This window comes from Beta vulgaris, chromosome 3 (genome assembly GCF_026745355.1).
Source record: "Beta vulgaris subsp. vulgaris cultivar EL10 chromosome 3, EL10.2, whole genome shotgun sequence".
Classification (NCBI taxonomy): domain Eukaryota; kingdom Viridiplantae; phylum Streptophyta; class Magnoliopsida; order Caryophyllales; family Amaranthaceae; genus Beta; species Beta vulgaris.
This window is the reverse complement of record NC_079204.1, coordinates 9,977,390-10,000,479: the sequence shown is the minus strand read 5'-3', so window position 1 is coordinate 10,000,479 and position 23,090 is coordinate 9,977,390. Positions and strand designations below refer to the sequence as shown.

The window sequence follows — 23,090 nt, the reverse complement described above, 5'->3', positions numbered from 1 at the left end:
CTAGAAACTACGTTTAATTTCGGGTTTCCATATTTTCCTTTTTGGTTTAAAAACAAACTGAAAACTGAAAATGTAATAAAACGATAACAAACGAGCCCTAAGGGTCCGTCCGTCCAATATCAATATAAGTTTTCAGTTTTTGGTTTTATAAATATAAAAGTCATATGATATAAGGTGTATGATAAACATAAAATTAGTCATACTTATAAGCATGTCAATTTTGAAAATTGACAACATAAAATTATAAACTATGTTCTCTAGTTTTTATATTTTCCGTTTTGATTTAAAAAAACAAACTGAAAATTGAAAATGAAAAATGATAGCAAACGAACCTTAACCTTTTGGTTTCAAATTTTTCTTGCTTCTTATATTTTCATTTATTATATCAAATAATAATCATATTCTTTCTTTTTGAGTGAAAACGATAAAGAATGCATGCAAAAATCTTATCGTACACCTTGATGTAAGGTGAGCATGGTACTATCACCTAGTGACCCAATGATATTTTTTTGCTTATTACTCATTTGAAATCATCCAATAAACAAAATGTACTAAGAAAATTAAAGGAGAGTTTCAAATGCCCAAATGAGCAAATATTAGTATTAGGTGTAATAAGCAAAATTCTACTATCTATACTGATATTTTAAAAGACGTTTCATATACAATATAATAGGGAAGAAGAAGTTTACAATAAAATTTGTGCCACGTGGCACTCTTCCATACGAATCTGGGGTATTTTACTCCATTTAATCCACAAACAGTAAAAAAAAAAATTAGAAAATGCATTGTTATTAGATTTGATCATGTTAACTTTAAAAACCATTATGGATGGATCACGGTTTTAGCAGTAAGAGCGCACAACAGGGAGTTTCCTTTTAAGTAGATGACTTGTCGGGCCGTCCTCCGCCTTTGGAGTCCTCCGAAGCACAGAGTCCTTGGGCATGCACTTTCCGCAATATTATAGCGGTCGAGTCTGAAACACGGGGCACATTTAGGGGTATGTATAGCTATTATGTATTTTTTTATCCTGAGAAATTGACATAACTTATATACTTAAAGTCTGAGTTAACTACGCAATAAGGACCTAAACTATGAGAATTTTTTCTAACAAGGACCTCAACAATTTTTTTGATCTACTAAGGACCTCAAATTAACCATGGTTACATTTTCCATCCAATAGGTTACATTTTCCATCCAATTTTATTAACTTTGTTTATTTTTGTTTTAAAAAATTAAAAAGACCCACCAACTCAATTATTCTTTATCGCTCTCCATTTTCCTCCTAATTTGACGTTAACTCTTTTTCCATAAAACTATGAGTATTTTTGTCAAATTAGTACTTTAAGATACATTCAACTTTTGTCTTCATTCTGGAAGGTTACAATTGTTCACGTCTATCGGGAAGCCAACCGGGTTGCGGATTACCTCTCAAAGATTGGGCACCATCTCAAAAATCCATCTCAATTAATTGATGTTCAGTCCGATATGTTTTTCAATTATTTAGTTACTTTAGATAGTTTAGGGTATACTCTTGAAAGAAGAGTTCCCTAAACTTTACTTGTATCTTTTCAAAAAAAAAAAAAGATAAAATTTGAAAAATACTGTTATACCAGTATCACCATTTTTTAAAATGCCCACATTGCGAGAGGATACATTTTAAAATTTGCACTATCAATGGAAAAAATTAGGCTAAAGAGGAAAAGAATTTTAACTTTTAGGATAAATTTTGGATTTGTAAAGATGGTGGATGAGAGCTACGACCTACACAAACATGATATATTTTAAGAGAGAGACAAAGGGTTGGACGGTTGTGTAGGGTCTGATTAGTAATTACCAAATGAGTATTTTAAAATATAACTTCTCGCAGTAATTACCAAAGGGTAAAGAATTGAGAGAGATATAATTATCGATTCTTTAGAGTTATTCTGAGAGAATTACTCTAAGAATATATAAGATGTAAATAGAGGTGAATATATAACATTAGCTAAAGGGCTTATATGGTCAATGAAGATTTATTAAATACTTATAAGTAGTCCAAATTTTAAGAGATACTCATATGATTAGAGAAAATCTTTGAAAATACACACATGTGATAATTTTTAAAAATATGTTCATGTGATTAAATAATGTATCTTAAAGTACCAATTTGATAAAAATACTCATAGTTTTATGGAAAAAAAAGTTAAAGTCAAATTAAGAGGAATATGGAAAGAGATAAAGAATAATTGAGTTGGTGGGCCATTTCAATTTTTTAAAACAAAAAGAAAACAAAGTTAATAATATTGGATGGAAAATGTAACCATAGTAGATATGAGGTCCTTAGTAGATCAAAAAAATTGTTGAGGTCCTTGTTGGAAAAAACTCTCATACTTTAGGTCCTTACTAGGTAGTTAACTCCTTAAAGTCTTAACAACTAAACTAAAGTGATATTTAATGTCATCATTTTAAATCAAGATAGTAATAAAAGAAACATATAATTAGCCGTTGCATATCCCAAGCGTAAAAACTACTAACTCTATTGTTTTAGATATAACATCCGCCTTTTTGACAAGTAGATTAAAATAACCAGAGGTTGTCTTAGAAATAAAGGTAGTATTTTATAAAGGAAAAATAGGTCATATGATTATGGCTCAAAAATGGTAAATTACCGTATCAAAAATTCCTAGTTTCCAATTTCTGAAAGTTTTCTTATGGGTTGGGATCCCCTTCTTACCCTTAGTTCATGAGGGCTGAACTTGTTTGGGCTAGTAAATTACCGTATTAAAAAAAATCAAAAAAAAATTGTTTTTGGATATAAAACCCTAGTTTCAGTCTATGGAAGTTTTCTTGTGGATTGAGATCTCCTTCTTACCTTTAACTCATGAGATTGAGCCTTTTTGGACCAGTAAATTACTACTCCCTCTGTTTCAAATTATAAGGCATTTTAGTTAGAAGAATTTGTTTCAAAATATAAGGCATTCTACAATACCAATGTAAGATTAAATGCAATTTTATATTATCAAGATAAGCTTATAGGTTATTTGGTATTATCAATACAATATTTAATGTCAATTCTTATTACCCATGTAAATCTAACTAAAATTAACTAAATTCTTAATCTATGTGCAAAAACCTTAAACGACTTATATTTTGAAATGGAGGGAGTATAATTAAAAAAATATATATTTGTTGGTCATTCCCGTAATAATTGTAAAAAGAAATTAAAAAAAATAAACATGGAAGTTCCCCTAAAAAAAATAAAAATAAACATGGAAGTATATCACGTCAGTCGTGCAACAATTGCATTAAATATTAATAAAATTGAGCTATAAATGTGGGGTAACGAGTCCAACCTCGTCCGACTATTTCAACCCCCCACCCTTATAACAGAAAACAACCTCCCCATTTTCCTCTACTTCCATAACAAACTTACTTACTCATCAAGCCTCACTCACTCTACTCTCCACACCACATTCTCAACTATGTCTTGAATTCAAACATAACTAATGGCCAAGTCTAAACCTTCCAAATGGTTCAACAAACTCTTCCGCCGCCGTAAAACTCTCTCTCCTCCCTCTCCCACCACCACTACCACCACCACCACAACCACAGAATCCAACTTCTACGGCGTAGATAATATCGCCATAGATGCCAACAAGCATGCAATAGCAGTGGCGGCCGCTACGGCAGCCGTAGCCGAGGCCGCTCTGGCCGCGGCACATGCGGCTGCCGAGGTCGTCCGCCTTACTTCTAATGCCCCCCCCTCCCCTTCTCCGCTACCAGGACATGTCAGCAGCAGGAGGTGGTCCTTGGAGCATTTTGCTGCTGTTAAGATTCAGTCCGTCTTTCGAGGCTATCTGGTTAGTTATATTCTTTAAACATTCTTATCATTATTACAATATTATATTGTTTTCTGAACACCATCTACTGCTACTCTACTTGCTAAACTCTTATGAATCTCGTCTACATCACTGTGCTTAGTTCGTATTGTTAATTCGAGATTATAAAATATTGAAATGCAGAGGATATCAATAGATATTAAAAAAAGAATTCATTCTCCAAAAATTTCTTTTTTGGGATGTGGGGTTGCTTGTTTGACTTTGATTTAGTCGGTGAAATTTTGTCATTTTTGAGTAAATTTTCCTTGTGGGATTCTGAAAGTTTGCTCCCTGTAGTAGTGATTTGCTATTTTGCATGTTTTTGAGCACTCACTCTTCTTGGGTATTTGACAACTTCTTTCTTCATGAGTTCCAAGAACCTTAAATCCTTAATAAATGATATTCTTACTCCCTTTTTTTAATTAATTTTTACTTGATTGATGACAAATGTTTATAGAACTTCTATATTGTACTAACTAACCAAAGAAAACGTTTTTACTTGTGTCGTTCTAAAATAATCCCAACATTTCATTCTTAAAAAAGAAGCTTCAAAATGTATAGTGTTGCGATATTATCTAAATTGGTTAACGAGTTTTCTATTTGTCCTTATTATATACTTCCTCCGTTCCATAATACTTAAAGAAGTGTTTCACTTATTATGGAACGGGGGAGGAAGTATATATATGTCTCCATTCATCTACTCCAATTTACCTTAAGAGTAAAGGAAGTAAATAGTTATTTGTGTAAGTAAATTGTCCCTACTACCAAACAATTCAAGAAGAAAAAACAATTTCTGCCCGTTTGAATATATTAGAACCACAAGTTTTTTGCAATTAATTTTTCCACCAAAGTAGAAGAGTTTTGGTCCTTTTGTATAATAATCCATGTGTTTTGTTTTTTAATGTGTCTTTTTAGAGGAAGATAGTATACTTGGTAGGTTAGGGGAATCAAAGTGTTAGTAAGATCAAGTTATTAGTGGGCCAATTATTGCTTTTGTTTTCAGGAAGAATTAGTTCCCTATTTTCCACGGCAGGCCTCAGGCATTTCAGTACTTTAATGAACATGATCATACATACTCTTCCTCCATTCTCAAATATAAACTTGCACATTACTTATATAGTACTACTAAACCTCATTCTTTTGGTATGAGATAATATAAATTGAGCTGCGCTTAGCTGAACTGTACTGCGAGAAACTGAACTGTACAGAACAACTGAAATGAACTGAATTGAAATAATTCCAAAAAAACAGGATCTTACTTAGCATGTGAAATTTTGTGAAACTCGTATTCGTATTTAGGACCTGGTATTGAATATCATCTAAATCACTATCGTTTGTGGTTCACTACATATAGACAAAAAAGCCTATCCTTCTTAGGGTGACTGAATATATATAATAATTGTGATGTAATCATAGCTTTTCTATCAGATTTGATCTTAATTAAAGTTTTTTTAACTTTATTAAGTCATAAAATGTGATGGCTTAAGGTGCCATAAAGTTTATATGCAGTCACTAACCTTTACTTCACTTGTATGGGGACTTTTCTTTCTTTGCACACCTTCTTTTTAATTTTGATCAGCCTCCTTCTTTTTCCTTTTATTTTTTAATACATGGTGTATAGTTGTCATTTGACTCAAAGAGTTTAGTACTAATAATCATCATTAAAAATAATAATATACAAGTGTAATTAATTACTTATTTACGTAAAGTACATTGAAGTGTATGAACACTCTTACTTTCGTCAAATGACTTTGACCTCGGTTTAGCCTTTTATTTATTTAATTTTTTCCATGTCATTTTTTGATTTGTGTAACACGTGATTTGTTTTTGGAAAAAGAAAGTCATAATACTTTTTGTCCACCAAAGGGCATATTGGTCATTTAAACAAAGATGACAAACCATTTTCACTGAAACTCCCATACTACCAACCTACTATCTATGTTGGGATAATTACAAATGCTTGAGTTTGAACTCTTGGGACCAATCTGGTTTCTGGGTCTAAAATAGTTAGCTCCCTAATATTGGTAATGTATTCAGTTCCAAGGCTTTCTTCTCTTAGAAATCTACTAGGCACCATTAAATTTTCTTAGCTTCTAGTACAAGCTTTTAATACTTTACTTTGCTATCTTAATGCAAAAACATATGCTTTAGGTAAGAATTTAGTATGTCTAAACATATCCCAAGCTATCCATTAATATCGAAAGTGATACATTCCGAACATTCCCTTGGGTAGTTCATTTCGTATTTAGGTCAACTTGTAACGTAAGAAGTTCTAGTCAATTTTAATCAGTAAAAATTAGTTTAGTCTTTAACTTATGTGTTTTGTACGAGAACTATGATCAACTTATTTTTCTTCTTTGATGTGAAGTACGAATAACTTTTTCGAATTCTAGATCGACAAATGTCACTCGATGTTTTGCTCAGAGATCTCCACTACTATGACTCTATTGACATGAAACCTTTCACTATGATGTTAAACCTTTGGAAAGGTTTCAATCACATAAAACCATACAATTTCATGAATGATATATATATGTGGTCCTTTTGAATGTCTAAGCTTTTCCTAACTACCCTAGTTCAACTTGTTTCTTTCAGTCTCTTTCACTTTAATGTTCTTTTTTCAATTGGTAGTGCATCACCCACTTGGACCTTTTGCACACATCATAAGCTCATAAATGGTGTAGAAAATAATTGCTAGTAATTTTCCTTTTTTGTCTTATTTGTGCATATTATATGAGCCCCCACTAATTCTTTGGGTGATGTAAAAAGGTTTACATACATAAAGGAACTGTAAATTTACAGCTAATTCCCCTGTTCCTTTTTCTGATCTAATGACTCTTATTTGATGCCTTAAACAGAAACATGTCATTTTTAGTGCTGTAACACCAAGGTTATTTTAATATGCTCCTTTTTGGGATTTCCTCTAGCATCAAGTGAGTTGTAAAATTGAAATATACCCTGTACAAATCTTTTTCACAATGTGAAGGGCAATGATTTCAACCACCATCACTCCTTTTCACATTCATATATAGTCTCTTTATATCATATTAACTGTCATTTAAGATTACATATAGCTTTAGTTAATGCTTTGGTAAATACAACTAACAGAAAATAAAGTTTATGAAAAACCTTAACTAGTACGATGATATGAAATGGAGGTAGTACTACTGATCGCGACTCTATTCTTTTTGCAAATTCCTTGGATTTTGGTGCCATATCTTGATCTTCCTCAGATTTTAAGAAAACATATTTTTGAAATGACAGTCAGATAGAAAACCAGCAAAAGTTGGTGCAAGGTTCACACCAAGTGTATTTACTAATCCGTTGTCTTAATTACATGTTTACGAAGAAGCGTTCTTTCGATAGTTGGATTGTCTTGGATTTGGAATCGATGATGCTGATATTAGTTTTTTGATAGTTTGCACTGTACTATACCTTCGAAATGCTGCTTGTTTCATTGAATTTTTCACTAGTGTTTGTTGATTATCTCCGTTAATTGACGTTTGGGGAATGTTGTAAAGGCAAGGAAGGCTCTGAAAGCACTTAAGGGGTTGGTTAAACTTCAAGCTCTTGTGAGAGGCCACTTTGTTCGAAAACAAAGCACAGCCATGCTCCGACGTTTGCAAGCCTTGGTTCGAGTCCAGGATCGAGCTCGAGTTAATCGTGTACAGAACTTAGATTCACCAAATTATGTAAGACCCCTTTCTGCCTCAAAAACATTTCTTTAACGAACACTTTAACATCTAACAAGACAAGAAAAAGATGGTAGACTCTCACAACAACTGAAGTAATATTTTATTTCCTCTATTGCTAGATATACAACAGTTTGATAAATAAATTGTGAAACTCTTACACATTTTTCTCCAGATTATAAAGGTAAGATGCAAAGCCTAAAAATCTGTCCTACCATGTAATCAAGATAAACAAATTGATTCTGACATCAACCTCTTCGTCTTTTTATGAATGCAGCGTATATTATATAACATGAACACACAGAAAGACACGCCGACACACCAAAACAAAAAGAATTAAAACAAAACAAAAGAAAAAGTAGAAAATTAAGGGTTGTAGATCTAGGAAAATGATGGAAACTAAAGGACATGAACGATATGTGTGCATTCTTTTGGCTTGTTTCCTAGCACTAAATGTGATTATTGTCATCTAGGATTATGAACAAAATTTTATGAATCAGACATCATCTGAACAAAATCCAATTATGGGTTAAACTAAAACATCTTCTGATGAGTAGCTCATGTACTTTATAGAATTATGACCAGATATTTGACATAATTTGTGAAAATTCACAGGACACAGAGAATTCAAGAAGTTACAAAGTCTATCAAAAGAGCGAAAAACTCGAAGATTCACCTGTCATCAAGGTAAAGATTGATTTGATTTATGCTCAATAGTTATAGAATGGTTTTTTTTAGTTTAAGAAAAGTCTTATCAGTTTTTTTGCGTAACAACAGGGGACAAAATTAAAATGTATGTTGTTATGTACTTAAATATTAGTTGGGTTTTGCAAATCAACATAATTTTTTTGTACTATTGTGAATTTGTGACTAATTGGTCGAGAGTTAAAAAAAACAAATATTTTCCTTAAAGAGAAAAACCATTGTAGACTCATGGATTGTATATGTTATGCAGAGATGTGGTTCCATAACAAGCAACAGAGAAGCAAGGAGCAAGGAGAGTAAAGTTTCAGGTACAAATTGGGTAGATAATTGGGTAGAAGCTGGATCTTCAATCAACAGCCATAGCTCGATTAAGATCCCTTGTGCTGATGATGAAAAGAGCGACAAAATCCTTGAAGTAGATAGCTGGAAGCCTCACTCAGTGCCCAAAAAAACAAGAAACAAATCATTCCAAGAGCCAAGGCAACACATTTTGGTACAAGACTACCACAACCGGAGATTTGCAGCATCGGATTACCTAGCAAGGTCTTACCTAACTGATGTTTGTAAGCCTCATGCAAGCCCAATAGCTGATGACGATGTTGCTTCTTTGAAGTCCTTACAATACCCCCCAGAAGCGTGCATGGATAAGAGTAGCCCACCCGATCAATCACTATCATTTGCTCCTCGAGGATTTGGTAGTAGTAGAAGAAGTCCGAAGACCCCTTTGAGGCATGAATATTCGAGTAGAAGAAGCTTATGGAATGGTACATACGGGAGTTTTGGAAGTCCTAGCTACATGGCTAACACGGAATCATCTCGAGCAAAGAAGGTTCGGTCTAGGTCTCAGAGTGTGCCTAAGCAAAGAGAGGATTTTGTTGATATTCCTGAGAAGCGTAGTTCAATCAAGAGGTCTCTTCACGCATTTTGGCAGTCAAAGACTTCATCAAAAAAGACCTTGGATGATCCATTTGCTAACTTGTGAAGATAAAAAAAGACGCTACGCTAAGCTTAATACTAACCTAAACTGGTTGGTTAGTTCTCTGAGTTTAGGATTTGTAACTATGTTAATGGTTTATAGTCTATGCTTACTTTAAGTTAGTACTGAATTAGTATAGTCATAGTTATGTTTTAGTGTCCAAACATGATTTTGTGGGTGTTTACTGATGTTTTGTCAAAAAATCATGCTTGGACAGATTGCTTGATATATAGAATGGAATGAACTCTAGCAATCTTGTATTTATCTTTCTTTTTAGAACTCTTCTGAAATATCATAATTTAGTTATTGCTAAAAAAAAATAGTCGCTATTTGGCCCCAACGGCTTATTTTGTTCCTATATTGCCTGGATTCAACTATTGAATGCAAATAATTTTGGATTTATTCGCCAGAAAAAAGACAACAAGAAGACGCAAAATTTTGGCAAATTCTCTCCTCCACTCACTGTGTCACACATACAAAAATTATTACTGGAGGCTCCAATTACATACTCATTCTCTTCTTTACAACAATTTTATCTTTTTAATGGAAAAGGCAAAAGTCCCATTAATGTTATTGAAGTTGTATGGGATGAGATCTCCCTAAACAATAAAATATTAAAAACATATTTCTTTACTTGAACATCTAAATAAATGAATATTCACGTTCCGCTTCCGATTATGATCGATATACTACCTCAGTTTCCTAAAGATCTTATTTGTTATTGTTCCTACAAATATCAAGAAGGATCCGTTTGTGTGGGGTATGGAGTGGGTAAAGTAGGAGTGAGAAAGGGGTTAAGATAAATAAACAAATAAAAAGAGGTGGGTTAAAGTAGGAGAAAGAAAGGGTGTAAAATTGAATTAATAATGTAATGATGGACCATATGATAGAGACATGAGAGGGTAAAAAGGAAAAAAATTCCAAATAAGGAATAAAGTAAAAGATGGAATATCTTTTGAAAACGCACCTAAACAGAAAAAGAGAAGATCTTTAGGAAACGGATGGAGTACATGTTTTTTTTTTTTATCTTTGTTGGCTTAACAATAAGTTTGTACATGTCTACTGTTTGACAGAAAAAAGGTGTGATATGTGTTGTTTAGAAATAAGATATTGTGTAAAAAGACGACGTAAACAAGACACGAGATAACAATATTGAACTAATGAATTAGTTTTTACACGAACTTATGATTTCACATAGAAATTGTTCGTACATTCACTTAATTGAGAGTCCCTAATTTTACGGATTCAATAAATTCTTCCAAATTGTCTCTTCTTTTTACAGAGTTGATTGGGGCTATAGTTTTAAACAGTGTTTTAGCATATTTTCACTCAGAAAATCATGGATCCATCATTGGGACATTTGACTGTAAAAATAAATTCTTTTAGTCCCCCACTTTTTGTAGTGGAGGCTACTATTATAGGAATTAAGTGCCCTTCTTTTTTGGGAAAGATCTTGCATTTTATTTCTCGGCTCACTACTGCAGGCTTTGCAGCCACCAGCTGGTTGCTATAAGAGGCAAGAACTCACTTTTCGGATGGCTCGCAAGTCGGACATTGGCCTTGGCCCTTGGGTGATGCAAGTAGCAGTAGCCGTAGCCGTAAGTTAAAGTAAGCTCAGTAGCGTACCCATTTTGATTGTTACGTGAGAATGCAATCATATAGGGTACACATTTGAGTAATCTTTTGGCTTTTACATGTGATCAGTGTTGTCTCGAACATTTTCGAGGTCCTGAGCAAGAACTAAAAAATGGTCCCTAAAAAATATAGGTTTTCTATATGGATTATTTTTTTTCTTTTTATAGTTTACTTTTCTATAATTTAACTCAATGAAAAAACCCTAACTATAAATTGATTAAATAGAAAATAATTCAATGATTAAAAATATAGATAAAAGACAATTAATTTGCAAAGAAAAGTAGACATAGACTAAAAAAAGGTGAGAGAAAGAAGTCAAATAAATAATGAGAGTTTCCTTTCTCCTGCTATTCCTTGCATTTAATACTAGAGTTCGTATTGTGTCGGACTCGTCCGACACAATATTTTCGTCGGACGACTTCACTTGAGTTTCAGGTAATCTTCATTTTTTTCAGGTAGTCTTCATTTTTTCAGTTAGTCTTTATTTTTTTCAGTTAGTCTTAATTTGTTTTCAGTTAGTCTTCATTTTTTTTAGTTAGTCTAAATGAAAGTAAGTTACCTCTAAATGAAAGTAACTTTGGTCTAAATGAAAGTAACTTAGGTCTAACTGAAAGTAACTTAGGTCTAAATGAAAGTAAATTAGGTTTAAATGAAAGTAAGTTACCTCTAAATGAAAGTAACTTAGGTCTAAATGAAAGTAACTTAGGTCTAAATGAAAGTAACTTAGGTCTAAATGAAAGTAACTTGGGTCTAAATGAAAGTAACTTAGGTCTAAATGAAAGTAACTTACCTCAGCTAAATGAAAGTAACTTACCTCTAAATGAAATTGTCATCATATCCATTTTTTGCTGCTGCTTCTCCTCTTCTATCAAGACGACTAACAGATCTTCTATCAAGTTCGGGTCGCCAAGGAACACCACCTCCGATGGTAGGGAGCAGTTCAAGTTCATTGGAAAGACTCCTTGCTGGGTATAATAGTAGCACTAATTACCCTTTCAGAACTGCTGCTGCTTCTCCTTGCTGGGAACAGCTTGTTATCACCTCCTACTACTACTAATGTTGTTGGGAATCATTTCCAAGATTTCACGGGGTCATTGGGAGTGATCCGATGTTCGTGTTCGAGCCGTCGATGCGAGCAGTGGCGGTGGTGGCGGTAGTTGGAGAGGTGGAATAGGAGGAGGAGGAACCAGAAGGATAGTTGTGGGTTGTTGTTGTCCGACCGAAAGTTTCGATCGGACCGTCTGATACAATACTTCCACTTAATACTATTGCCAATTGAGAATTGTACTATTGTAGTGGAAATCAAAAGGTCTTACAAATTGCTTCCTTTGACCACTGATAACTGAGAACTGCATTTACTAATTCCCATTACCGACTAATAAAACTACTGAGAATTTTTTGTTTAGTTGAAAAAAATTAAAATGAAATGGCCCCCCGAAAAGAGGGGCCTTGAGTGACAGCTCGGGGTGCTCACCCTATGAGCCGGCCCTGCATGTGATCAAATAATTACGAAATGTTTTTCGTAAATGATTTCTCACTTTAAAGCCCAATTAATTGTGAAAAAAAATTAGTTCAGATAGCTATATTTTATTGCCTTTTTAGTCCTATAATTTTGGGATAGACAAGTAGCTCCCAAACAACAATTGGTCTTACCAAGTAATTTATAATTATGAACCATTAACTCAAACAATCAATATAAACAGCCAGTAACAATTAGTCAGGTAAACTAGAAAAAAATTGATCGCATATTGTAAACAAGGGGCATAACTATGGTTGTCTACCGTCATTGGCCAATGTTAATAAATTCAAGACGTATTTGGCGAAAGTAATTGTTGTAGTAGCAAGTAATTAATTGTCGAAATAACTCTCAACTATTAGTCTAGACGTTAGTGGTTAATTATGAAAATAGCATTAATGAGTACTATTGGGCAAAACTGTAAAACTAGTTGTTGAATTAGCAATAGAGCAAAATTTGCCTTCAAAAACTACAAAAGCTATTTCTACCTCTACTTCATAATACTATTTTTACAATAAAAATTCTCCAAAACACTGCATCAACCAGACAACCACTAGAAGATGTCTTAAAATGATACTCCAACAAATGTCTCTTTTCAATTTCACAAGTGTTTCGACTTGGTAAAACCTGAAATGCAACTTAGGTAGATATACATACTTTCTCTGTTCTAAAATAAAACTCTCAAATAAAAGAAAAAATTATTTTACTTATTCAAAAACAGAAAAAGTATATATTTTTTTACCATGAATTAAAAAATAGTACATGTGATATTTTTTGGTTAAAAGGACTACACCAACTTCACTTTTAATCTAATCACCGATTAAAAAACATAAGGTAGTAGTAGATTAGGTAATCTACTCTTCTTTTTGATAATTTTAGTAGCTAGCCTACTTTTATTGATGTCAATTTCTAACTTTTCTACGAGACAAACATTCCCAATCTGAACAGAAAACAATTAATGTGAAGATCACGGACCTGAAAAAATCACAAATATATCCTTGATTTATAAAAACTGTTAAAAAGATTTCTTGGCTTTGGTGAGCCAATTTTTGTCCCACAAACTCCGTATTTTGTCCTAATTTGGGCATACCACACATGAACAAGATCTACACCTTCTTTAATACATAAAAAAGGCAGCAAATAAACAAAAATTTAGACGTTGGATACCCAGAAAATGCCATTTTATTATTTTGGTTGGCTTTGAAAATTAAAGAACTAGATGTTAAAGTATGGAACAAAAAGGAATTTCACTGAGATACGTTAGAATATATATAGGTCCACTACACAATTACTACTAATATTTGTCACGGATGTGGTGCTGCTGCATCACCCATATATCTATCATATCAGATATCACATAATCACCTAGATCGAGCCTACAATTTAAGGAATTGTTTTTATATCTTGTACGGCCCCATATTATTTTTTTGGCTTAACTACCTAACTCTTACCCAGTGATGAATTGGCTTCACGTACGTAGTACGTAGGAGAAAATTGTGCATTTTAAACGCATAGTTTTATTTTCATTGGCATGTGAACTCTTCTAACGGGCATATAGCATATAGCATTATAGCATTATAGCCTAGGTGATGAAAGAGACTAGTTAGGCCACGTTATGACTATGAGAAACATTTACATGAGTGGATGTCATGGCCTTTTCACCATGTATGAATTTTTGATGAATATATATATAGTGAAGGTATATATAATTATATTAGATAAATGTACGTGTGGTGGTTATGATTTGGTCTCTAAGATTATCCAAGTGAAAATGTGACATTAAAGTAAAATTTAAGATGGCGGTTGATCTTATCTAAAATAATGGTTATGGATTAAGAATGTTTTTCTATTAACTTAGAGAGATGGATAGTAGTTTAATGGAAATATCTAAAGGATTTAATTTTTTCATCCTTTCTTAGATATGAATATATTGTAAATTTGTTTACACAAAAAAGAAACTATTAATTTGTTTCTCTTATTCACAATATATTTACATATACTGATATACATATTGATTAGGGGCATGTTCTCCCCAACTTATTTTTAGCTCAGCTCAGTTGCAATCAGTTTAGTTCAATTCAGTTCAGTTCAATTCAATTCAATTCAGCTCCAACTATCATTATTTCTTAGTTATAATTTAATTCATTTCAGTTAGTTGCAATAAATTCAGTTCAATTCAGTTGCAATCAGTTCAGTTTAGTTCAATTTAGTTCGGTTCAGTTGTTTTATGTCGAAGAGAACAGACTCTGGGTCAATGAATCACGAGTATGTAGTTTTTCCTATAAAATAAGTATATGCAACAAAATCAAAGGAGACTTGACTTTTCATGAGCAATGGTGGGTTCTAGAATACTCGTCGAGGGTAATAACAGCATAAGTTCCCTACCAATCTACCAAGATACTAACATACAGTAATTAATGTATAACATTGAATCAAAATGGTATGGAAATAGTAGATAATTTCAGATTAACCTCAATAGTTTAGGCTACGGAGAATCATTAATGGAAAAATCGTTAGCTAGCGACGTGATGTATGTCCTATTCGAAACCAGCCTTGAGCACGAATTGGATCTTGTGAATCATTTCGATTTGTATGATAGTTCACTTGGTGTGTATGTACGTGATAACTCTTCTCAGACGTATGTATATATAATATATGTGTGTGCAGGTTTTCTTAAGAGGGGTGTCCCAATACATGTCGCTGGTACTAATAAATGCCTCACACGACTAACTTGAAAGCTGAACCCAATTATTTCTCAGCCTCTTACCTCAATTCTGAGGCCTCAACAAATATCAGGCAACTTTTGGTACTTTAGGGCCACTTCTGTTCTTTTCTATATTTTTATTGGGAGGGCCACTTCCTGATTCTCCTACAAACAAGCCAACAATTGTACACTATAGTCTGTACTTTTACTCTTATCTCTCTCGTAAAGAGAAGGAAAATTGCATGTAATTAGTGTAGTAGTAGATTTTCAGATTGCTGTACACTTGTACTAGTTATTCGTTTTTAGACAAGAAAACAAAATTATATATTGATTGATGTTCAGTGGAAGATTTACATAAGTTACTGTAAAAAGTTAATTGTTCTTCTCTCAGGTTTTTAAAGATATTCTTCTTGTTCTTTAGTCTTTTATGACAGGAGTAGTACAAGTAGAGATGGAAATGGATGATGAATCATTCATCATCTGTTTAATTCGATTTTTATTAAGCGGGTGAAAACCTGAAATAAATGGACGAAAAACGGGTGCGTAGCGGATGATGCAAGTAATGGATGCGGGTGAGTTTTTCACCCATCACCCTACCCGGTGAGGTTTTTCATCCATCACCCGACCCATCAGATGCTTAATAACACCCATCATCCATTTTATCGGCTACACATGTTCATTTACTTACTTTATTAGTTTCTTGTTGAAAATTCATATTATGGCGTAATTTTTTATAAAAATTGTAATATATCTCCTCACTCGCTAACCAACCGACCCAGTTGTTCAACTGGTAGATGATGAATGGATAGATGCAGGTGATGGCTGGAGCGGATGGATGCGAGTGATGGATGCGGATAACTGGTGAGGCTCCACCAGCCCCGAACCCGATTCATTTCTATCCCTAAGTACAAGTTATAATATGACCAGAATTTGATAACTCATTACAAAACATATGACCAATATTTGATGACTCATTACCTAAATATGACCTGAAGTTTTTTTGAAAGAAAGAAAGATAGAAATCGGTATTTTCTTAACATATGTGATTCCGTAATTTGTATGTGTTATTTATTTCCAAAAGAGGACTAGTAGTTTGAAAGGGGAAATCCTCATTGAAATTAAAGAATTTGCAAGCGTATGAATAGTTCGATTTTGATCATTAGAGTTCAAAAGACTTGCAAATTGCATATAGTAACTACAGCCCTACAAAGAAAGTCTTATAGTCTATAGAGATGGACGTTACAAGAATCTAAAGATCTTTATTTGGCGCCCAATTCTTCACATCTTCAGTCACATAACACTGCATAACATTAAAAATAGCATTCTTAGATGCATAATCACACATTTACTAAAAAAAATAGCAGTGTAACAACCTCAAACAAAACATAAGTGATTTTTTTTTTTTAAATTTAGAGGAAAACATAAGTCTAACACATACTATGTCATATATTTAAACAAAACAAATATTTGTAATAACATGTTGAATTAATCAAGATTTATCTTTTCAAAACATGAAGGTTTTATCTTTTTTGTTGATACGTAGGGCATGTTTGGCAAAATTAGCGGTTTTAGTAGCTGTTAGCGGTTGTAGTAGCGGTAGCTGTTGGGGGTAGCTGCTAGCTGTCTACTAGTAGCTGTCAGCGGTCAGCGATTGAATTAGTTGTTTAATTAGAAGTGTTTGGCAAACATAGCTGTTGGAATTGTAAAAGATTAAAAAAAGTAGTTAATAATTCTACCTTATGCTAATATATAGGTTTTATTTGCTAGACCGCTACCTCTAAATCTCAAACGTTACTTGTAGTAACGTTCCACAACCGCTACTCATAATCTACTCCAACTGCTACCCGCTACTACAATCACTACCTTACCAAACACTCATAATTTTCTTAAGTAGTGTTTCAATCTTGTCCAACCGCTAACCGCTACCTCAAACGCTAGTGCCAAACAGGGCCGTAGTCATCAAAAAATATTAATGATAAAAAAATGTACTTTGATAATTGACAAGTGTGAGAACTCTAATGACGCGATAAAAGTAGAGACAGAAGAAGTATCATATATCGATAGTGGGGAGGAGAGAGCATACAGAGTGCAATCAGTGTTGGGATCAATAATGAAGCCCAAAGAAACACCACAAAAGCCCGGCAAAGTAGCAATAGAAGTGGCATCTGGGCTATAAGCAGCAATAAGGCCCATCATACACCTACATACGGACCTCCTGCTTTCAATCGAGTCTCCCAAATTACTCAGGCCCATAACCGCATCACAGCATGGTGACCCTGGTAGTGGGTCCGGTGATCCATAGGTAATGAACACTGAACACGTGTTCAAAAGCTGAGTCACCGTCGGACAATCTACTGTGGCCCCCACTTCTTGCCACGTGGAACTTGATAATAAGATTAGCAATATATCCACCATTGCTAGTAACTTTAAACTTGCATTATGAGGAACCATTTTTTATGGGTTGGAGTTTTATGTGTAAGAGTAATTTTGTTGAAGGAAGAGTGGTTCTACTTCTAAAATACTTGGTGCATGGGCTATGTTGTTGCACATCTTTTGAGATTTTTAAGTTTGGTAAGCAATGGGAAAATTGTGATTTTTTCATGAAAGTTGAGTGAGTGTTGTGTGTATTATCATTTATCAATATGCAACAATTTTGAAACTGATTGATGATCGATTGAATTGAAAATACTTAATAAAGGATTTCATGATATAGCTGAATTTTTGTAAATTAATGTCAATTATTATGTGCTATAAACATTCCTAACTCATTATTTGTTGGTAAACAAATCATTTTTTCAAACCTACATGCCCTAGGGAAATGCTTATTATGATGTCAAGTTTATCCACTATATGTCCGACTAGAGACGTCGATGGGAAAGAAGGGTGTCAAAGATAAATCATCCATATTTGCATCTGTCTAAAAATCTTATTCCTATTCATGGTGGGGAAACATTCAATTATATCCCTGTCCCAACAGAAACAATATAGAAACCATCTCCACCCTATAATGCTTCATAACCGCTCATCACTTACCATACCTTCCCACTATATACCAACTTAGTAGAGAGTCTCCTTCCAAATATAAAAAAAAAAGGTGTAAAAATAAATTATATAGGTTTCTTCACAAAGAATTATTCTTAATATGGTTGTTTTATATTAAATAGGTGAGTAAGAGACGATTGAGAAATAGAGCGAATTGGGACAGGGATGAGGACGATACAATCTAATATTCACATCTGCCCCATCACTTATGGCAGGTACGGTTTTATTCTCATCCCCGTCCTATCATTCACAAAACCTACCTGCATCCCATCTTATCGGGGGCAGGTCTCCACAAAAACCCGCCTAATAACTTCCCTACATGTCCAAATGTACCTAGAAGCTAGAGGATAGTATACCTTCTTGCACTCTTTTACATTATGTGCAAGTGCAATGCACGTGATAATATGAACAAATGGGTGGAAAATAAAAGAGGGTATATGATAAAAATTGCATAGATGTGAATAACCTTATATGAAATTTTATACTTTCTCTATTCTGTTTTAAATGAAATATAGGGGATTCACACAGGGATTTAGTAAAGGAGAGAAATAAAAAAGAAGAAAAAGAGGAGCCATATAATTAGAAGAGAAGCAAATGCTAAATAAAATAACAGTTTATTTATTTTTAAAATGGCCTAATAAAATGATTTAGTGTTTTATTTATTTTATAATGATAAATCTGTAACGAAATGTCAATGTCACTATCTATCAAATTATCATTAACAAGTCGAAGTATATGGAGCAATTTCATCTTGGATATTAAATGGGCATGCCAGTGATGCCACAAAGGCCCACAATCCTATTTTAGTATATTTAATCAATCAGGGCTAAACGAGCCGTAGCATGATTAAGATATCATTTTGGAATACGGACTATAGATTCATCAATTTGGACTCTAAGTAACTAAGTATGGTCCAATATGAATCATACAAATCCAATCATGCACACCATTATCTTTCTGTTAATAACCCGCTGACAGTAGAAAAAGCCCAAGATGAAGTTTTGTGCAACTTTTCATAAAGCTTACATTATCACTCAAGAATAAAGAGCTATTACTAAGAATTGTCACAAGTTATAACTAGATACAACACAATGAACACCCAAAAAACGACTTTAATTAACCAAATCTATTACACACGCTCATATGTTAAGCATGATCAATTGTTGATAAGCCAACATCATCATGAAGAAACTTAGTTCTTAAATACCATTACCAGCCCTATCACGTACCTGTAAATCACCATTAGCAAAAATCATTATCGTAACAAAGAGCTACATGTATTCTACTAGTTTAATTTACACAAGCTAGTTAAGGTAATATTGCGTTTAATACTAAAGCAAAGGAAGAGTTTGATCGTGCTTACACTATGATGAGCAAGACAAGAGACACAATCCCTAATATGTATTGGTAAGGCTTGTACTTGGACTTAGAGCTATAAATAGAAGGGAACCATCCAACACGAGGGCGAACCAACAAGATGAACCCAAGAAGAAACCCTACTGCGAATCCACCAATTGGACCACCATTGTGTGGGTGAGGGACAATTGTTAAAATTAAGTTGATCGCGAACATAAATAATAGAGTAATCACTGCACAAGCCTATGGTAACACCAAAAAGATAGAAGGATTAGAAGTATATTCCATAAATGCAAATTTGAATCCCCTTAAACGAACAAAAATCAAATTTGAAACTAATGTACCTTTTCACTATACAATATACATGTTTAATTACCTTGTTGGAGTAACGAGTCCAATTTGTAAGGAGATCTGAAAACATAGCTCCAATAAGGCCTAATAAAGCACTAGAGGGACCAACACAAATGTGCTTTGAGTAGAATAGGCATGAAGTTATGTTTCCTCCAATTCCTGATAATAGGTAGATTATTCCGACCCGTACTGCAAAATGTTGCCAATCCAAATGGAAAAAGTGTTACCATAGAAAACAAATTCAACTTGATAAATAAACATGCGTACATTTCCTTCTTTTTTTCATTTACAACACTTAAATTTTTTTAATCCTATTCAAATAGTGATAACATTGGAAACCAATAAACCATGACTATTATTAGAAAAAATATTTTAATTTTTGAGATACGTTAATTACATCTCAACTAGTATTTTAGTTTGGGTGATGTCACGGGTCAGTTATAATTATCAAATATATTATTTCATAATTGCTTTTATTAGCTTTTCATAATATACTGTTTGGTGAGAAATTGAAAAATGGACGTTATGACATGATAAGTTGTTCACAAAAAATATAAGGAATTGAAATAATAATAACAATTTTGAAATTTGGGTAAAAGAATGTTATTAATTATTATAGTATTTAATAAAAAAGTTGAAATCAAAAAGCTTGTTTATCATGTTTTACTTTGAAACATTATGCATTGAAATTGTAATAGATTAGTAGTTAAACTCACATTTCGTATCAAAGGCCATGTGTTCAAAACCTAGTAACAACATGACATCATTCTTATAAAAATGTCTTTTAATATATTTATATAGATGTATATTTTTAGAATATTATTATCTATTATTATTTTTAAACAATAAGTAAAGGACTAAACATCCAGTGATCATGCAAGTTAAAAATCAGGAAGAATAAAGAATCAAATTCTACTATAGCAAAGCAATTTTCAGCAATATAGTTTAAGAATAACTTAACACGAAAAATTAGACTTAGGGGTCGTTTGGTTCAAGATATGGAATGGAAAGGGAATGGATACAAATAGAGGAGGGGAATGGTAACAAAGATGGTTACCTTTATTGAGTGTTTGGTTCAAGCCAATAAATGGAAATGAAGGGTAACCATTAACTTCATGTAATGGATTTTGTTACTTGAGGGGGAGGGAAGGTAACAAATTGGAGGAATCCATTACCATCAAGTAATGGTAAGGGATTGATGAGGGGTTGAACCAAACAAGAAGAAAGGGAATCAATAATTGATTCTGTTTCTTGAAACCCAAAAATAGTGAACCAAACGCCCCCTTAATAGGGACTTACAGAATCCGTATAGGTTTTCAATGCGAATGCCAACGAAAAGGAGGCAAAACATATTCACAAGAAGGTCAATAAGGCCGCTGTGTAGCCATATGGACGTGATGAGCCTCCATCCTTGATGGTGTTCCACAACCGCCGACCAATTTATAGCTCCCATTTTCAACAATCTTCATGCATACATGCATAAATATATAAGGAGTACTATCAATTTCTTTCATTTACAAAACAAACAATTATGATGCTAATTTCATCAACATAGTTACATGAAAAAAAGTCGGTCATTACTCAGAAGGATGTTCATATAACTTCTTAAGCATCCTACATTACATCTAATATAGAAAGATACCTTAGTCTAATATCTAGTCGAATTGAATTCTCGACTAGAAAACTTTTGATACACCATATGACATTGAAATATCCGATCTATCATATGATAGATCGTGACATCATTCCAATTTCAATTGGATAAAGTCAAATAGTCTTTTTTGCAATCCAATATATATATATAATAACTAATAATCTAGTACAAGTAATTCCAAACTTCTCGTACATGTATGAGAAAAGCCGAAACAAATAAGAAAAACAACCTTTTGCATAATTTATTTATTCATCATTCAAAATTGTCAAAAGATTGTCAACAAGAGTTTTGTTAGCCTATACAACAACAACAAAATCTCGACTAAGAAAATCCATTTCTTTGTAAACATAACAATTAATATGCATGCACGGTTAGTCGGTTATAAGAAACATTATCTAGTTCACATATGTTGAAAAGAAAATTTATTGTTGGACGATTTCTCTAATTATTAAATTGAGGGGCGCGAAAGAACTAAATAATGTATCTCAAAAATTCCATCCCCTAATTTCCAAGTTATTAGAGAGAATACCAATCTTTTAATAGTAGAATATAGAAGAAAAAAAGGGTTACGTACGCATGAGGGCCAGGCCCTAGGAGAGGATTGTAATGAAGTGGCTCAAAGGAAACTCTTCCAAGAAACCTCGCTACACAACTTCTTCCATTAACGTTGTTGTTGTTGTTGTTATGAGAAGGACAGTTGTTAACCAACATAGTTACTAGGAACATTATAACGTTAATCCCAACAAAAATGGGGATTAACCATGAACCCCACTCAGCATTATCGTAGTCATCCCACATCGGTGATATCCTTGCTACATCATTCTCGTTGTTGTTCACTTGTCTTCTCTCTACATCCTCGTCACTCTCCATCTTACTCTCTTTCTCTCTCTAAAATCACAAGAAAAACTGTTTGATTTTTTGTTTATTTTAGTGTTGGAGGGGAGTTTAATAGGAATTCAAATATTGTCAGTTTTATTAACTGCTTGATTAGGTGTGAAGGGGTTACATGCTAATTAAGAAACGTGTGATCCAATAGTGTGGTGCCACGTTATCAAGGTTTTGATTATATCCCACGTTGTTGCGAATTTGGTTGGTTGATTTGAGGAGGTTATTGAAAGGGAGGGGTGTAATTGGTTTAATATTAGTGTGTAGACTGTAGTGGCTTTATCATCGGAAATTGGTGTTCATCGTGGTTTTGAGAAAATGGGAGTGGAGGGAACTAACGTAAACTCATGTAGAATACGTACTTGTGAGGGGTATGTCATGTCAACATCTTTTTTGGGAATGTACAGCAAATTCTCAAACTTATTTTTGTTGAAATTAACTAATTTATCTTTGCCGAACTTAACTTATTTTTGCTAAAACTTATTATTGTTAAGTACAAATTCATTAAATGTCAAAACTTAAAACATGTCTACAAAGTCGTAATCCAAATACACACCCTTAGAAAAAAAAATACAACCTAATTTGTACATAAGTAAAATAACCTATTACTTATATATTATATACAAGGCAGAAATTTGATCTAGCAAAAACCAAACCAAGATTTATCGTTGAATTGTAGCTTGAATAGAAGGTATATTTTGGTTCCAATATCCTTCA

The 23,090-nt window shown here is 33.2% G+C and overlaps 3 protein-coding genes across 3 annotated transcripts; 1 reads left to right on the top strand and 2 right to left on the bottom strand.

The window, feature by feature from the left end:
• The first annotated feature begins 3,230 nt into the window (after positions 1–3,230).
• Positions 3,231–9,588, top strand: LOC104906423 (protein IQ-DOMAIN 23). Its single transcript, XM_010695164.4, has 4 exons — positions 3,231–3,839; positions 7,379–7,549; positions 8,165–8,236; positions 8,505–9,588. Exons 1-4 carry the CDS (start codon positions 3,486–3,488, stop codon positions 9,234–9,236), a joined length of 1,329 nt encoding a protein of 442 aa, XP_010693466.2. The 5' UTR covers positions 3,231–3,485; the 3' UTR covers positions 9,237–9,588.
• A 6,746-nt stretch (positions 9,589–16,334) lies between these two features.
• Positions 16,335–17,536, bottom strand: LOC104906424 (putative non-specific lipid-transfer protein 14). Its single transcript, XM_048640205.1, has 2 exons — positions 17,075–17,536; positions 16,335–16,385 (listed from the first exon to the last, which is right to left on the bottom strand). Exons 1-2 carry the CDS (start codon positions 17,534–17,536, stop codon positions 16,335–16,337), a joined length of 513 nt encoding a protein of 170 aa, XP_048496162.1.
• A 1,783-nt stretch (positions 17,537–19,319) lies between these two features.
• On the bottom strand, positions 19,320–22,596 carry LOC104906493 (RHOMBOID-like protein 3). The gene is made up of 5 exons (XM_019252364.3): positions 22,063–22,596; positions 21,134–21,297; positions 19,860–20,023; positions 19,491–19,726; positions 19,320–19,356 (listed from the first exon to the last, which is right to left on the bottom strand). The coding sequence occupies exons 1-5, from the start codon at positions 22,356–22,358 to the stop codon at positions 19,320–19,322; spliced, it is 897 nt and encodes a 298-aa protein (XP_019107909.3). The 5' UTR covers positions 22,359–22,596.
• Between the last annotated feature and the right edge of the window lie 494 nt (positions 22,597–23,090).

Excerpts from the sequence above, each read along its gene's own strand:
- LOC104906423 (XM_010695164.4), top strand. The coding sequence starts at position 3,486 with ATGGCCAAGTCTAAACCTTCCAAATGGTTCAACAAACTCTTCCGCCGC. Across the intron at positions 3,840-7,378 it reads CCGTCTTTCGAGGCTATCTG|GCAAGGAAGGCTCTGAAAGC; the intron begins GTTAGTTATATT and ends AATGTTGTAAAG. Across the intron at positions 8,237-8,504 it reads AAGATTCACCTGTCATCAAG|AGATGTGGTTCCATAACAAG; the intron begins GTAAAGATTGAT and ends TATGTTATGCAG.
- LOC104906424 (XM_048640205.1), bottom strand. The coding sequence starts at position 17,536 with ATGGTTCCTCATAATGCAAGTTTAAAGTTACTAGCAATGGTGGATATA. Across the intron at positions 16,386-17,074 it reads CACACTTGTCAATTATCAAA|TGTTATGTGACTGAAGATGT; the intron begins GTACATTTTTTT and ends AATGTTATGCAG.
- LOC104906493 (XM_019252364.3), bottom strand. The coding sequence starts at position 22,358 with ATGGAGAGTGACGAGGATGTAGAGAGAAGACAAGTGAACAACAACGAG. Across the intron at positions 21,298-22,062 it reads CTAGGGCCTGGCCCTCATGC|ATTGTTGAAAATGGGAGCTA; the intron begins GTACGTAACCCT and ends GTATGCATGAAG. Across the intron at positions 19,727-19,859 it reads GGACTCGTTACTCCAACAAG|GCTTGTGCAGTGATTACTCT; the intron begins GTAATTAAACAT and ends GTGTTACCATAG.